We start from the raw sequence: 17,168 nt of genomic DNA, 5'->3' as shown, positions 1-17,168 counted from the left end.
AGCTGGAACTAAAATTAGTTAATCAGAACCTTTTTACCCCCTTTTCCGTCCCTGCTAGAGAGCAGGTACTTTCGGGGTTCCGAAAGGGTTCCTATGTTTGATTGGCTGGGCGGAATGTAAACCACGCCCCGTAAAACTCCCAAAAGGTTTTGTGAAGCCGCCATTTTATTATCCTTGCATTAGCATTATTAGCATTAGCATAGCGTACAAACACAGAGAGACTAACTTATGGCAACACAAAAGAAAACATGGGAGCGGTGGAGATGAGGAGGTGTCGGCGTTCTGGCGATTTACTCGGAAGGCTTCAGTAGAAGCTGCTGGGAGTCCCAGCAACTTCTACTGAAGCCAGTCCCCAACTCCGGGGACTTCCGGCGGGGGACTTCGGGTGGCAGTATACGCCGTGAAGTGGTTTGCGGCCTGCCAGTAAACCCAAAGCAGAAGAAGAAGTGACATCAGCGGCTTCATTTGCCTAATCCTCCCTCGGGAACTTATTCCGGTGTGAACGCGATCTGAACGCGATCTGAACGCGATCTGAACTTAGTTCATGAGAACTAAAGAGTTCTCATGAATCTTTGTGGGAAAAGTACTTCGGTGTGAATGCGTCTATTATTCGGTTAATGTAGTCTTTCATTCTTATGTTGTATATATATATATATATATATATATATAGACATCTACCTCCTCATCCCACCAAGGACAAAACTGAAGACCATGGGAGACCGAGCCTTCTGCTCCGCTGCTCCGAGACTGTGGAATGCCCTCCCAAACCAGCTGAGGACACCACAGACTGTGGAGGCTTTTAAAAAAAGGCCTAAAAACGCATCTTTTTAGAATAGCCTTTTAACTAGATTTTTAAATCCCCCACATTATGCCATGCCGGCATGAATGTCACAGCTTTTATTATGTTGTTTTAATTGTTTTTAAATTGTTTTTTATTGTTTTGTTTCACCCTTTTTAATTTTGTAGCACTTTGAGTTTTGTTTACGCAAATGAAAAGTGCGCTTATAAATACAATATATTATTATATATTTTATATGTATATATTTACATTTCCTGTAATTTATTTAGCCTTTTTACATTATTGCACTAATTTTCTCTTGCACTATTTGTATGTTGCATTGTCTGAGGAGAGTGGGTAATTTCTGGGTTATCATTGCAAAGAAGTACGCTGTAAAGCCTTTCGATTTTGATCCTTTTCAGCACGTTTGTTGTTTTAAATACGTTCTATAATTACATTTGACCTTGACCATGAACTTGACATACAAGCACAAACATCACATTGTAAACGTATCGTTTCATGTACACACACACACACACACACACACACACAGTCTGTGAATCTGAGGGTATCACACTACCCCAGCAGTCACACTCCACTGAGTGCATGCTCAGGTGGTTGCCTGTTGGATCAGTGACTCACCTCTCCCGATGCAGATCAGTTACTTTGACTCCGGACAGTTCCTCCAGTTCAGCAATGGACCCTATACACACCACCTGACGGACACACACAAACACACTCTTATTAAGAAATGTCCTAAAACAGCATTCAGGCACACATTTCACAAAAGTATTGATGAAGTAGGCCTACTTTTACAGACTTCCTGAGTGACTTTCCCTTAGAAAGTACAGTATGGTTAAGTGCAGGCTTGGCATTTCGTCATTTTAGGGGCAAGGCCATTTGGCCTTTGGTGTCACACATTTGTTTAGGGCACAAAGGCCACATGTCAGGGCACAAAGGCCATTGAAGGAAACATTTGGATTTGGAGCTTACAAATAAATCACTTTTTTAATATCAATAATGTCAAACATTAAAATCATATAGGCCTATGCCTCCTTAGTATTACCGTATATAAAAGGAAATACTCTACTTTGAATAATTAGTGTTTGGTATGTTTTCCATCTACTACTTCTCCCATTCACAAATCCGAAATCAAATCAAAAAATCTAAAATTCTATTAATATGTAACAAATATATTCCATTTCAGAGCAGAAGAAGCAGCCTTCAAGGGTCAAACTCTGCACATACATCATTCAGCAGTGCACAGTGAAGCTCCAACATCCAACTGTATGAACAAGCAATACTTGAAATGCAAAAGTGTGTGTGTGTGTGTGTGTGTGTGTGTGTGTGTGTGTGTGTGTGTGTGTGTGTGTGTGTGTGTGTGTGTGTGTGTGTGTGTGTGTGTGTGTGTGTGTGTGTGTGTGAGAGTCTCTTTAATAAATGTATGACGCTTTCTCACGGTAGCCAATCAGCAGTGAGGATCTCAGCCACTGACGTTGAATCAGAAAACCAAAACATCAGTCGTTAGCTGTTAGCACACAGAGCTCACAGCTCCTCATATCTGTTCAGAAACCAGTGTTGTAGTCAAGTCACCAATTCACGAGTCCAAGTCACTCTCGAGTCACCACTCTCGAGTCACCACTCTTCGAGTCCAAGTCCGAGTCACCAAGGGAGAGTCGCAGTCAAGTCCGAGTCCAAGTCTGAGTCACCTAGGGAGAGTCGTAGTCGAGTCCGAGTCCAAGTCCGAGTCACCAAGGGAGAGTCGCAGTCAAGTCCGAGTCCAAGTCACCCAAGGAGTGTCCGAGTCGAGTCCGAGTCACAAGTCTTCATGTATTAATCTTCGTGGATATATGTGTTGAAATGTAGCTGCTCCTCTACATTGCTTTTATCCTGTCATGTTATACTAATCTGTCTATTGAACTACTGTGAAGCGAGTTTGGCTACAATTCTTGTAATACAGTAGGTGCTATACAAATATAAAGCTTATTACTTATATTAATATTATTATTGTAAATTACCTTTAATATGTCCAACTATATTTAAAATGAGTTAACTTTTAGAGAAGTGATTATATTTGTATGCCAATATTTTCCTATGGTAAAGTTTTCGTTTTGCACTTTTATTTTGATAGTAATAAGATCGGGACTCTTATTTTGAAGGAACTTTTAAGGTTAAATCAGTTTACTGATAAAGATTTTGCCCCAGAAAGCACATGGCTAATTAGCATGCAAAATTACATCATTCTGCATGTTAAGTAGCCATGTGCTTTCGTGTTATCAGCTGAATCTTTATTTATTGATTAGATCACGTTACTCTGATGATAGTGTTCAACACAGCCTATATGTCTGAACTCGATCCTTAGAGTAATGTGTTACGGAGCCTTCTCTTCAATCTTGTTTCCACATAACAAGCATTTTGCGCTGCTCTTTTCCAATGTGGAAGCAGAATGTGTGAAAGCATACAGCATGATGCGGGGTGTGTCCTAGACATGTTTAGACTGGAACAGCGGGGGCCAGTACGTGAACTCGCCTCACAGGTGCACAAGCCAGGATAGAGGACATCAGACTCCAGAGAAAACTTGCTCGACTCCGAGTCCAAGTCAGAGCGTCAATGTACAAGTCGAGTCCGAGTCATTGTGGGGGGGGGAATTCACGAGTCCGAGTCAGAGTTCAAGTCAACGTGAGCGAGAATTCACGAGTCCAAGTCCGAGTCGCGTCAATCAGTGCGCGAGTCCGAGTCGAGTCACGAGTCCCAAAAATCGGCACTCGAGTACTCCATCTCTGTCAGAAACTGGACGAAAGTTAAACATGTACAAACCAGGGTTACCAGGGTTACCGGTTTTTAGCTGGTACAATTTATTCAAAACCGGTAAATTCAAAACTTGCCGGTCAAAATGTCTGGTAATAATTAGGGAGGCTTCGATCGATCGGCCGCCGGTCATTATCGGCCGATATTCACTCTTAATAGTTTGATCGGTGCTCTCTATAAAGGCCGACCAGGAGAGCTGGATCTGATCGATATGGACATAAATGCGAGTGAAGTATAACCGGACGCGAGAGAGAGATCAGATCAGCTGCTGAGTCTGACCGAGACACGCAGCTCTGCATAATCACCTGAAGCCCCGCCCTCTGTTTAGCGAGCTGCAGGAGCTGCTTGAGAAACTGATGTGCTGTCAGGAGAGAGAGGGAGGGAGAGGGGAAAAGAGAGGATCCGTTTCTCGTGTTATTATTCAAAGTTAATGTAAACTTTTGAATAATGTACGTTATCTACAAGTAGTTTGTTTGAATGTAATAATTATGTTTGTTGTTTGTGGAATCATTTATTGAAAAATGAATCTGAATATTTCGATCTGTTACGATTATAAACTGAAGCAATATAAAAATGAGCCCCGTGAACTGAGTTTTAAACTGAAGCATATCTGCTTATAGTCCGGTAATTACCTGCTAACGGAAACTCTGCTACACAACTCTTATTATTATTATTGAAATATGACCGGTAAATTTAAAATGTGTACGGTAAAATAAATTATGCACGGACATTTGACCGGCGAGAAAAAAATCCTAGCGGAAACCCTGGTACAAACCACAGACCGTCTGTGTTTATTTCTGTCTTTAGGACGTTGTGAGTTTGGACTAGGTTAGTTTAGCCTGATCGATCCGATCTCCATTCAGAAAATGCATTTTAAAGGTTTTTCGCCTGCCGTTTTGTCTGCAGACTTGTCAACAATTAAATCACGGTAAAATATGTTAATTTTGTTGTAGTTGGTTTCTACCACAGTATTTACATGGATATAAGCCCTGTCCCATCTCCAGTGCGTCCTGTTTGAATGACAGGAATAAACACAGCTGACAGCCACAGTGAAACTCCAGCGATTAGAGCAATGCGAATATTGCGTCCGTTGTGAACGCAGCATAACGCAATTCAGAGACCAGACCACTGCTCTGACGCTTTTAGAGCAACTTCGAGATTTTAACAGTCCATGGTGGCCGTAGGACGTACAATCATTTGTGGGGCATAACGGCCAGACCAAGGAGCAACGACGGCCATGGCCGTCATGAAATTCCTACCCTGGTTAAGTGTGTTATCTGGCCTCCTCAGAGAGTTAACCTGCCGCTCTGCTCTAGTTTTACCAGATCACCAGGTAACATGGCCCAGATACAGCCTGATGCATCAGTGACAAGTACAATAAGGACAGAGTAAGAAACACGTTCAGAAAGAGAGAGAAATAAGACACAGAGTTAGAATTATCATACTGCCACACGCATAGATCCACACACATTCACTTACATCTTTAGCGTTGTGTGTGTGAGGCGCCAGGGAGTGCAAGTGTTCTGGAAACAGTCACAATGCTATTTCCAGCAAGCAGGTCGCTAGCTGTTCTTCTTTCAGCCAGGGGACACACACCTCATGTTTCAAATGCTCAAACAACCCAATTCTGACATCTCTATTCAGTTCAGTCTTATAGGTTTGGCAATAAACACCCATAACCAGGCGGACATTTATACAGTTTGGCTGGCTTCTCCACTGTCTGCCTCTCTATCCTCTTCCATTCATCTTCCTCGCTCACTTTTCATCTTCCATTGCTCCCCTCCTTAACCCCGTCTTGTGTATTTCACTTCCTCATTTTCTTCGACGGCTAATTTATTCTGTCCCCTCTTCCTCCTCCCCTTATTTTCCGCGTCTTCCTTCCCTTCCTCCCCCCGATCGCTGTTTGAAGAGAAACCAACACATTTTGGTTTGAGTTTATTTGCTGTTTACATTAATGAATCATTCATGTGTTGAGTTTACGGAGTCACTGGGTAATGGTGCCTGAGGGGAGCAGACTGACTGCAGTACGGAGTCACTCTCTGGTTTGACACCATGGTCAACTCACCATGAGACATCCTGATGGGAAGTCTCTCCTACACAAGCCTCCACACACAAAGAGGTTCACATATTCTAAATGATGTGAGTGTCAAAAAGAGGTCAGTGGGAAACATTCACTCAGGAGCTGGATTTCTGTACTCTTGCAGCAGACTACAATTCTCTTTGGAGAGACATAAAATAGTTTTCTCCCAGACTTATTTCATGAGTTAATAAAAGTGAGAGTTATGTTCAACTTTTCAATTATGCTCTCGCATGCAGAGCCCCTATTGATTTGTGAGTGTTGCCAACCCTGTGAAAAGAGTAAGTGTCTTGGTATTTGGTCATGACACAGACTAATTTTGTGATCTCTGCAGAGTATAAAGACGCATTAGAAGGATTAAGCACTCTATTAAATGCACAACAAGTGTGTGTTTTCCTGACCTCCTCAAAGTCGTCGCTGACCCAGAGAGGGATCGGCGTGCCCCAGTAACGGTTCCTGGAAATCGCCCAGTCTCGTGCGTCTCTCAGCCAATTCCCGAAACGCTTCTCACGCACAAACTCTGGAACCCTGCAGAGACAGAAAGATTATGAATTAGGGTTTAGTTATTCTTTAAAAATATGAAACATGATTGGAACCACCAGAAGATGTGTGTGTGTGTGTGTGTGTGTGTGTGTGTGTGTGTGTGTGTGTGTGTGTGTGTGTGTGTGTGTGTGTGTGTGTGTGTGTGTGTGTGTGTGTGTGTGTGTGTGTGTGTGTGTGTGTGTGTGTGTGTGTGTGGTCAACATTTGCTTGAAATGACACGTAAGACAAATATTGCAATCAACTCTTGTTTTAACGTTTATATTCTGCAGGGTTCATTATGTACAGACTTTAAACACCTTTTCCACACCGCATAGATTGCATTTTAATGGGAGTGTCATACCATAAAATGTCTGAAAAATACAATAGAAAACAGCAGGGACGTGACTTCAAATACTTTAATATAATCTTATTCTTTCAGTACCTGCCAGCTGTAAATTAAAATGTTTACCTATCGCATCATTTCTTAACATAGCGCAATCGGGATACGTGGCATACATATATATAAGTACTCAAAGATAGATGGATAAATCAAATGCAACTATGATTCAATTTATTGATGTTCCTTTAAACTTGCTCGTTATAAATGTATGTGCCTTCTAGCTAATGTAGTAGGCAGTAGTGACAGTTTTTTGTATAAATCTGAAACAACAAGACCGAACAGCCAACTATCAGAGTAAACCCACCTGTGGGTAATATTTATTGGTGCTTTTTAGGCCCTATAGATACCATGTTAATTAAATGTACAACATATTACTTCCAACAAGAGCAAGAATGACTATAATGTCTCTTATGTTCCTATTGAGCTGAATTATTTTCCTTTGCTGCCTCGTTTTTGCCCTAAAAATAAACGCTTCACTGCTCTCTCTATGAAGCTCATCGGCAAAGGTTAACATTACCTTCAAGGCATCTCCTCCTCTGCTCTCTTCTTTTCCCATTTTGCTTGGACCGATTTCTAGCTTTAATCCACTATCTCACAATCTCTTCCTCTCTTGCTGTGCCAGGCCGTGTTGCTCAGCAGAACCGAGCAGGGGGGGTATAAATACTCGTCTGGATCCACGCACTAAGCAACGAGTTAATCAATTCCCATTTGTAGGAGGCATTTCTATTTAGGCCCCTAATATATCAATTTAATGATTTTTTTTTTTTTTTTACTGCTGCTGCTGCTCACCAGCCCCCCTCGAACACTCCTCCCCCCCTCGCCCTCCCACTCCTGCTTGGTGCTAAATGTAGAATTAAAGTGTGCTGTCTTGTGCTCGAGACGCACAGAAGAGCCATTTAACATGTTCAGGCTTCTATTATAAGTCAGAGACGCTGGGGATGGAGACAAGAGGGAGACAGAGGTTGTGGTCAGGACTGAATGAGTGTTTGCAAGATGGAGGCAAGGAGGATGGAAAAGTAAAAATAACTGAGGGTAGAAAATTCAAGGCAAATGAACATTATGCAACATATATAATAATTGACTGTTTGCTAAACCCTTCCTCGTGAACAGTGATTTTTCCCACATGGCTTTGTGACGGACAGGTCTGTCAAGCGTTGGATTTTATCACATGATGAAGCTGTTAGCAGGAGTCTTTAGAAAGAATGACAGTCAGTACATGAAGAGTTTGGTTGGTGCTTTCTTCTTACAACCCACTCAGGTGTGTGTTTGTCTGCTTTAATGTTAGCAGAAATGTTAACATAAGCTAAATAGCTTAAATCTGCAATAGTTGCTGTGTCGAGAGAGAAGGAGAAGCCTACTTTTGTCTACCAGGGTCTAAAATCAAGGAACCATTGTTTTAAATAGAAATGCCAAGAATGACTTAGCAAACGGTTGGGTTTGAATCCAATAGACAAAAATCCAATGGAGAAAAAATTGAATAATCCAGCCTGAGTTATTTTAGGACCAATCACTCAACACTCACTTACGGTCAAGAAACTACATTCTGAAATCAGGCGCCAGTGACTCAGCTTCCTGCACCTTCAGCCTCAAAAGGGACCAGCTCCCCCTGCAAGCACTCATTAATTTGGCCCTTAATTTTATCAGAAAGACAGAGAAATCAGTCTGAACCTGCTCAATATATACTTAGCCTGAGTCAACCCAATGCACCATTTAAGGAATGCCAAAAAAAAAAATGAAAATCACTTCAAGAATATGGTAACGAGCACTTTGCTTTCTCAAGGATTATTTTAAGTGTCACACGAGTGAACATGAACTGAGCCCTATAAGCAGACATACACACAGACAGACACTCTTCCTGAGATTAAAACTAAAGTAAGAATGTAGAGTCCAATCAAAAAAGAAAAAACAATCTTATTTAAAGAAAATCAATTAATTAATGATGGAGAATAAGTTTAATTAGAAAACTCTAGGAGCACCAACCCTGCACCCACAGACACAGTGAGGGAATGTGTGTATATACTTTAAATTGAATTTCCTCAAGGCTCACCAAGCATAACAGCTTTATAAATTATAGAAATGGTTAGATTAGATATACAGTCTAAAGAATAAAGTAATACATGTTTTATTATGTCAACAAATATTGTAAATGTATTATCCTTTATTCTACTGCCGAACGATTAGTAATGCATTGGATGTGAATATTTACTGTGTTTTTTTAGTTATCTATATAATATTACATGTAATATCATGGGGTTTGGAGTTTTGAGCTGATAGAGGATTTCACCGTGGGCTCTGTGTACCTGTTATGGCCTTTTGTAGCTGTATTGTGAGATTTTATATACCAAGTGTTAAGTTAGAAAAATAAATTCAATCAATGGCAGAAATAAATACCACATTCTACATTACAAAAGCACAATAACATACTGTATTGTACGGTAATGTGTACCATACAACACTTGTATCCCTCAGAAAAGGAATATGGCCTTTAAAGTAATGTGTGCGTTAGTGCAGGCCTCCGTGTTCATGAGTGCGTCTCCAGCTTCCTGGCGGCTAGTCATTCATCTCAGTTTGACAGTCCCATTACCAGAGGCAGTTACTGTGGCTCAGGAAAGAGCACTGGGAGCACCAGGGGTAATACCATTTAGCAAAGCCATCCTGCTGACGCTCTCTTTTGCACCACATTCTGCCTTTACAATTAGCATCATGCTAATGTTTTCAAGTACAGATCAGTCCCATGTGCATTATAATAAAATGCTATAATTAGTTGTTTTTTAACACCATTTAATAAGAAATACAGATTTTTTTTTATTAAAACTACGCCCAGTAATAGAGAGCTCTCCTGCAGAGACATAAAACCTGCAGAGTCATGGCTGTTTTTGTGTGGGAACTTAACAATTTGTTATTTTTAGATCACTTGATGCTAAGCTGAGCAGCCAAGCTAACTATCCCCAGTTTACCAGTAGCATTTGTCGTTGTTGGCCAGTAGTTTGTCCACCATGTGTTCCACTCGCACAAACCAGCTTGGAACGGCTTTGTAGATCAGGGGTGTGTCAGACCTAAAAAAAAGCATAAACACATTTCATAAAAGATCAGCTACAAAATAAGGACTTTTTAAAAAAAAAAATGAAAATTGCCTTTTTCATTCGGCTAGTCGGTCCACCGTCTTGGACTGATATATCTGTATCATTTAACAATTGGGCTTTTATAGTGCAAGCCATCATCAAGTCAAAAGTGTAATTCGTCCAGAAGTTTGATTTATCACCAATAATCTGCAAAAACAATGACATTCACATCAGTCTCAATCATCCTCATAGAGTATGAGCATAGCTGTGGACTCCATCTTGAGAAAAAAAGTTTTTATTTCTCAACCACAGAAAAACTGTGGAAATTATAAGCAAAGTGACATCAAGTTGAATGTGCACCTAATGTATATACTGTAAGGTCAGTCATTTACAAATTAAATTGTAAATCTCACTTTTTATGAACCTAATTCTATTAACTTGTTTGACTCTTTACTGCTTCATGTCTTATTAGCGTTGTTCTTTTCAGCTCCACCACTTATTTGTAGTTTAGAGAACATCATTTTCAAGTTCAGTCCAAACCAAGCTCCCTCCTCTACCGTACAGGGGCCGAGTGTTTAATAACACAACCGTTTCATCTCAACGAGCCAGTGTCTCCTTGTGGCTTAGAAAGAATATTTCTGCACATTTACTGGGTTAATTAATCCTGCCCAGGTCAGTCTGCAGCCGCTTCAAGTGAGACAGTGATTTAGTCTGCTTAAAACTATGTGTGTATGTGTGTAGGTCTGCATGTGGCTGTTAGTTACAATGTGATAATGTGGGACCTTGAGGTTGCATGTGAAATGATTCTGAGTAGAGACCACAAAACCTCTAATGACATCTTGCTGCACTAATGCTCCCGAGGGAAAAATGAACACAGAAGAAGCCCAACCTCTGCTCTGACACTGAACTGTTCAGTGCCTTTAACACACAATTAGCTTGCCTGTATTGAAGTAGAAAAAATACCATGTTTAATTTGTACAGGCCAAACATCTGCTCTTATTTGTGTTTAAAAGGGTCCACAGTGGACGACTGAAACAAAGCTGCTAATGTGACACAGCGTTCAGATTTTACAGTTTGACTCTTTGTCTCACCTCCAGCAGAAGGGGTAACTATGTTTGAAGCTGCTGGCATTGATGAGGCGACCATTCTCCTTCAGCCACTTGATGATATTCTTGTCAGCATCCTGTAAAAAATAAACAACAAAACATTAGACATGACTTAAAAATGCAGCTTTAAAAAGTAATGAAATACAAGCGTAAGTTCCCAAGTGATTAGGGTGTGGGCAGAAGTGTGCAGTGACGCACCTCCAACTACACCAGACTGCTATTTCATAACGTGTAAAGTGAAAGCAAAGAAGGAGGTGAACATCATGGGAAAATACCATTAAATTGGAAAAAAGGAGATTAATAAATTGAAGTTACTTTCTTTTTTTATAAATCCATTTTGCATCTCACCATTCTTTATATATATATATATATATATATACACACACATTATTATTACAGGCCGTTGTGCCCTTGGGCAAGACACTTCACCCGAATTTGCTCCTGTGGGTACTGTCCACAGTACATGACCGTTACATGTATGATATGTGTGTAATGTGTACATGTAAAGCGCCTTGATGACTTTGAGGTGTGAAGATGGGCGGAGTGGCGCAGTGGGCTGTGCATTGATCATTAGATCAAGGTGGCGTTGGGGAACACCAGTTTGAAACCCGCCTCCGCTGCGTCTGTAAAGCCGTTGTGTCCTTGGGCAAGACACTTCACCTGAATTTGCTTCTGTGGGTATTGTCCACAGTACATGACCGTTACATGTGTATTTGTAAAGTGCTTTGAGCAACTGGAAAAGCGCTATAATAAATGTAAGGAATTATTATTATTATTAGGGCTGTCAAGTTAACGCGTTAATAACGCATCTGTATTTGTCCTCGGCCCGCCCCGTAGTTTCAGAGCCCAAAGGCTTGACGTTGTTGTTGTTGTTAGTTGGATGGTGGAAGATTCTAGCGAGAGATATGGATACAAAAAAATGTGTTTTAAACAGCAAGCCAAGCACCCAGCTGAAGCTGACAGCCCCGCTCCTGCCGCTCGCTTGCGGCAGACCACGCTTGAAAGTTTGCCGGGGAGACGCCTGGACAACAACAGCGATAGCTAAATGGGTGGCTACAGCTTAACATTGTGGAGGACGAGGGGCTGCGTTAGATCATTCGGATCGCATCCAACGTGTCGACTGCACATCACAGCGCATTATTTTGACCCATAGTGGGAACTTCAGTCTCATGCTTTGACTGAAGATGAAGACAGAGGAGCGGCATTTCGCCAACAACTGTAAACAGGCTTGTCTGTTTGAGCAACTGGCTCAGTGCAAAGAAGTACACAGGGTTGGGAGAGAGTTTAAAGGGAAATGGAAACACTTTTCAAACTGCTTTCCATGCGACAATATTACCATTAGGAAATGTATTTATCTAGTCTATTTCCAATGTAAACGATCGAGATACGCGAATTTACTTTTTGAAATACGTGCCTAATGACCATGGGCGCTTCCATTGCTCCGGGACTTTTCCAGTGACGTCACTGATTGGGTACGGCTTCCTGGGCCAAAGCTCAATAACAAACAACATGGCGTGCAATGCACCAGTAGTTTACATTACAAGAAAACGGTCGTCGTCAGGAGTTTATTGTATTGCCCCAGGCTGCACAAATGGATTTTATACAAAGAAGGAAGAAGTACATTTCCATATGCTGCCACTAAAGGATGAGAAGCTGCTCAAAGTCCAGTCTGGATGCCTGGTTCAATACAAAACATTGGATGTGAAGCCAGGATCTGTTCCCACAATATTCGATTTCTCAACGTATGCAGTCGGGAACACCGACCGTCCCAGCACGTCGGCCGCGCAAGACAATGACAGTGTCAACAAACGTGAAGTTCGAGCCACCAAACGAGTTGCTTCAGCTGCCGAGAGAGAGGTACATATTGCAGCACTACCAGATTACTAGCTCACACATGTATTTACTGACACAGTGTGACCTTATTAATTAACGCAATCGCGTCCAAACTAAATGGTAGCTATTATGACGCACAATAGAGAATTGGGGGTGTTCTATAGCTCAACTAATTAAACTGGCATACACACGCTCATCTGTCGAAAACAGCCCTAAAAAGGCTAGTATTGCTATTGATGGATGGTATTGCAGGACCCAAAGCGCACGGAGCACAGAGCGGACAGCAGATAACGGAATTGCAGTTGTATTGCTTATAGATTATCAGAACATTTCAAAGGGGACACAGCCCCATTGGATATTAACCTATGGATTAACTACATCATCGTTTTTATCGTTGTAATGCCATTGAAGACCAGTTTAGACCAGACAATGAGGAAGGTAAGCCGTTAGCCTGGCGTATGTTAGTACCTAGCGCCACTTGTTTTGATGTACGTTTTTGTGGATAACCTCGCGAGTTTGTATCTTTCAGTGTTGAGGTGGGCACCGTTAGATTCTGTGTCTCCTTGCGATCATAAACGATGTGTTGGATGTGCGGCTAGGATAAGTAATAAGGGAGCTAGGAGTGATTTTCGGTGCAGTAATAGGTTAGCATTTTCGCTCGGGGCTAATTCAGAGGCTCACTGTTAGCATTGTGTTTTTTTCATTTTTTTATTCCGGATCATATGCCACTCTATTCGACCGAATCGGTTCATAAGCATAGGCCATGGGATGCCTGGTAACTGTAGATGCTTCCACATCAATGTCATCTCCCGACGAATAGTCAAATTCATCGTTCAAAACGTCGATCTCATTGCAAAATTCCTCCATCGCTGCCATATCTGCTACGTTGTGTTGACTTTCGGTGGAGCGAAAACACAGCCAGTGACGTCACCATTTGGGACTCCCCTAATGGCGGCGGCCTGGTCCCGGAATTCCCCACCCGGCCGGGCGGATAATTAATTTTCTTTTGGCGAGTAATATCATATACAATAAATATTACGATCAATATCCATTGTAAAATGAATAAACTACCGGAATATTATAACTGTAATTGGTGTTTCCTTTCCCCTTTAAGAGAGAGAGAGGTTCCAGGTTGTTGTGTTGAGAATATTTGTCATTGTTCAAATGATAATAAGCAAATATTTGCATAAAGCATATTTGTCCACTCATATGTTGATAAGAGTATTAAAGACTTGAAAAATATTCCTCTAAGGTACATTTAGAACAGATAAAAAATGTGCGATTAATTTACGATTAATCGCAAATTAATCGCGATTCTATTAACTATGGACATCATGCGATCAATCGTGATTAAATATTTTTAATCGATTGACAGCCCTAATATAATATAATTAGTGCTGTCAAAATTATCGCGTTAACGGCGGTAATTAATTTTTTGAATTAATTGCGTTAAAATATTTAACGCATGTGCAGAATGGCCCGCCCCATACGTGCCAGCAGTGGCAGCGCCAGGGTATGGCTGGGGTAGGCTACACCCATACCAAGAAATGGCTTAGCCCCACCATGAAAAATGATGTTAAAGTAAGCAAAATAAAGTCTGCCAACTCGCGGAGTAAATTGCACAGACAGCAGTTAGTAAGATTGATTTCAGTAGCCACGGTTTTGAAAACTTTTGTCACGTAGTGATCGTCTTCTCAATAGAACATCTTTGATAACGGCGTGGTGTTGTTGCAGGAAGTCCCGACGGAGAATACTTTTGCTGTAGTACAGGGCAGAGCCATTCTTTCACACACAGTGACGTCACGAGCTACCCACAATGCAACGCGCGCCATAGATATATATATAAATCCGCCATTTTCCTGGAGGTGCTAATGTAAACAGCTAGCTAACGTAAACAGCTAGCTAACGTAGCCAGGCAGAGCGCACTAGGTTTGTTTTCTGAATTAATAACCGAAGAAATCGCTGCATGTCTTCGGATTACATCTCTGGACTTGAGGGGTGTGCTCTAGGTCGTTACCAGGGTAACTAGAGCTGTGTGGGTTGTCCGATTGCCCTTACAGACTGCCTGCAGATGTATGGAAAAACGACCCTCGAAAGTGGCCTTCGGTCGATTTTGGCAGCATCTACGTCTATCTTCTGGAAACACCAGGTGAATACCCCACTTGTCACAATAATATTATCATGCCATTGCATATATGTGGTATTTTAGAGTTGACTAGATATTGATTAAGGCAATAGACTATGATATTCTGCTTGCACCTCGCGTGAAATGGCGCATACCGGAAGTACGGTGTCGCCCTCGGCCCAAAACCCGTATGTGTGTGTGAAAGAATATAATAGTAATAATATGGCTCTGGTACAGGGGTGCACATAACTGGTACGTAGGTTATGTGCGTAATCTGAAATGCGTACCGTCACTTGTGTCACAAAGGGCATTTGCGTACCGACGTACTTGTGAAGCTTTTCCAGAAGGCGGTTAGATCACCGGACGACAGAGTCGGTCTCCGTGTGCACAGACAGGGCTGCTGTTAACGTCGGTCTGTACAACGGACTTGTGCCAAAACTACGCCAACCGGCTGCGGAGGGAGACTCCCCCCTTCACTGGAGAACTGCGCTAAAACAGCTGATCACAACGTTCACACTCTGTGGTCACGAAGTACTCCACTAGCCCCCCCCCCCTGTCGACTTTCCTGAAGTACTCCCCCGTTGATAGAAATCAACACGTAATGAATTAAGACCCCACGGTTTGATGATTGATAGGTGTGTGGGCTGTCTTTCATTTTGACATGCAGACAAATGTTATAATAAACATAGATACTGTATGTTAAATGGATATATCCGCCTTCTTTCATTTATCTTTCCATTCCCACAACAATATACATAAAGAAATGGCATATTTTGGACATAGTTCGAATGGTGATTAATCATGATTAATTAATTTTTAAACTGTGATTAATCTGATTAAAATTTGTAATCGTTTGACAGCCCTAAATATAATATATGTATTTATTTATTTGTGACAGCCCTAATATAATATATGTATTTTTTTTTTTTTTTGCATTTTGGTGCTTAATTAAGAACATTCAATATTTGTCTTGAAAAATTACTAAATATATATTATTGTTAGATTCTGAGATTGTGAATTCAAAACGTGTAGCAACACAACTACATGTGTACATATTCCTAGTTATAATTTTAAAAAAAAGCATTATTATTTGTGTTCAGTACAGACCAGTGGTTTCCCTGCTCAAGAGCAACCTATAACAAAATGTTTGTTACTAATTGGCCAATTGGTAAAAAAAGTATTATTTACTTCTTGCCCTACAGAGAATCACAGGCAGTTTGTTTCACTAAACAAAGTTAGAGTTAAGGAGAAAACATTTGACCCCCTTTCTATTACTAGCGTGAATGTTTAGATTTGTATTCATTTTTACCTTCAGGAAGGAAAGCTCAGGATCCTTAAAAGCCCTGTGGCTTTATACTTCCCTTTACGAAATAAAGAAGGTGAATTTGCAGCAAAGGTCAGTCTGCTCATTCAGGTCTGATGTATACCATCTGAGATGTAGGGAGAAATTGGCCATTTTGTCATCCAGCTCATTGTTTATGACAAACAATCTAATACGCAATCAGCCCTGTGCCTTAGAACACACTTTTCATCCACCTCTAACGAAGCTCCCAGTACCATTCACAGGAAGCTCATAAATATGACTTTTCACGAGAGGTATGGAGAACGTTGGTCGTGACTTCTTTGTAGATCGAGGGCTTTTAAAGTTTCTCAGCCAGGAGTAAATGTTGTTATGCCCTGACCCAGGCTCATTAAAACATGAAAGAACACCTGTGATGTGGAGATTCGTTGGACCTTTGCCTACAACCAAATGAGAACATTTCACCACCTGGCCAATTGAGATTAAACAAGGGTTTATATTTACTAGACTATTCACACATATGTGTGACTCTTTTTGTGACAAACTATATAATTACACAGCATAGTTTCTGCTTCTCTTTTAATAATGTGAACCTACCCAGTTAAAGTAGCAGACCCAGCGTGCAACCTAAGGCTAGATTCACACAGCCATTTTATTCCTTAGCGAATTATTTCTTATTTGGGGGATAAAGCTAACGACTAAATACTAAAATAATTCAATAAAACTCAATAAAACAAGGCTTTAGTAGATGTAGTGTTTTTTGGGTTAAAATAAAGTAGGATACACTGAGGAAAAGGATAGAGAGTTGACGGGAAATAAAGCAAGAGAAGGAGTAGACCAGTAAGAAGAGATTCATCATAAAGGGTACAACAGGTAACTCACAAGAGAAATAAATAAGGCCAATGCAATATTTGGTATGCACTCACTTCAATCTTTATTAGGCAACGGTTGGTCAGAATTAGTTTAAATGGTCAATAATTGTTTGTCTAAACAGTTGGAATAATCAGGATGTGGAGTTAAGAGCAGGCAAATCCCTGATGTAATCAGGTCTGCTTTAAATGGGTTGAGATGTGGTGCATCACAGCAGGACACGAGTGTTTTTTGTAAAGGAGCTAGGATCATTAAGTTGGATCAAGAGAGGCACTGGTGGCTAAAAG

The 17,168-nt window shown here is 41.0% G+C and overlaps 1 protein-coding gene across 2 annotated transcripts in view; it reads right to left on the bottom strand.

The window, feature by feature from the left end:
• The window catches only part of iars1 (isoleucyl-tRNA synthetase 1), a 63,118-nt gene that overhangs the window by 28,969 nt on the left and 16,981 nt on the right, over positions 1 to 17,168 (bottom strand). For both annotated transcript variants that reach the window (XM_034082683.2, XM_034082684.2), the window contains exons 12-15: positions 10,739 to 10,830; positions 9,543 to 9,641; positions 6,065 to 6,191; positions 1,421 to 1,494 (exon numbers count right to left, since the gene is read on the bottom strand). In XM_034082683.2, coding sequence (XP_033938574.1) covers positions 1,421 to 1,494; positions 6,065 to 6,191; positions 9,543 to 9,641; positions 10,739 to 10,830 — 392 coding nt within the window. The remainder of the gene's footprint in view (positions 1 to 1,420; positions 1,495 to 6,064; positions 6,192 to 9,542; positions 9,642 to 10,738; positions 10,831 to 17,168) is intronic.

This window comes from Pseudochaenichthys georgianus, chromosome 5 (assembly GCF_902827115.2).
Source record: "Pseudochaenichthys georgianus chromosome 5, fPseGeo1.2, whole genome shotgun sequence".
NCBI lineage: Eukaryota > Metazoa > Chordata > Actinopteri > Perciformes > Channichthyidae > Pseudochaenichthys > Pseudochaenichthys georgianus.
Note: the sequence above shows the minus strand (reverse complement) of the source record. Positions and strands in the feature narration are given on the sequence as shown.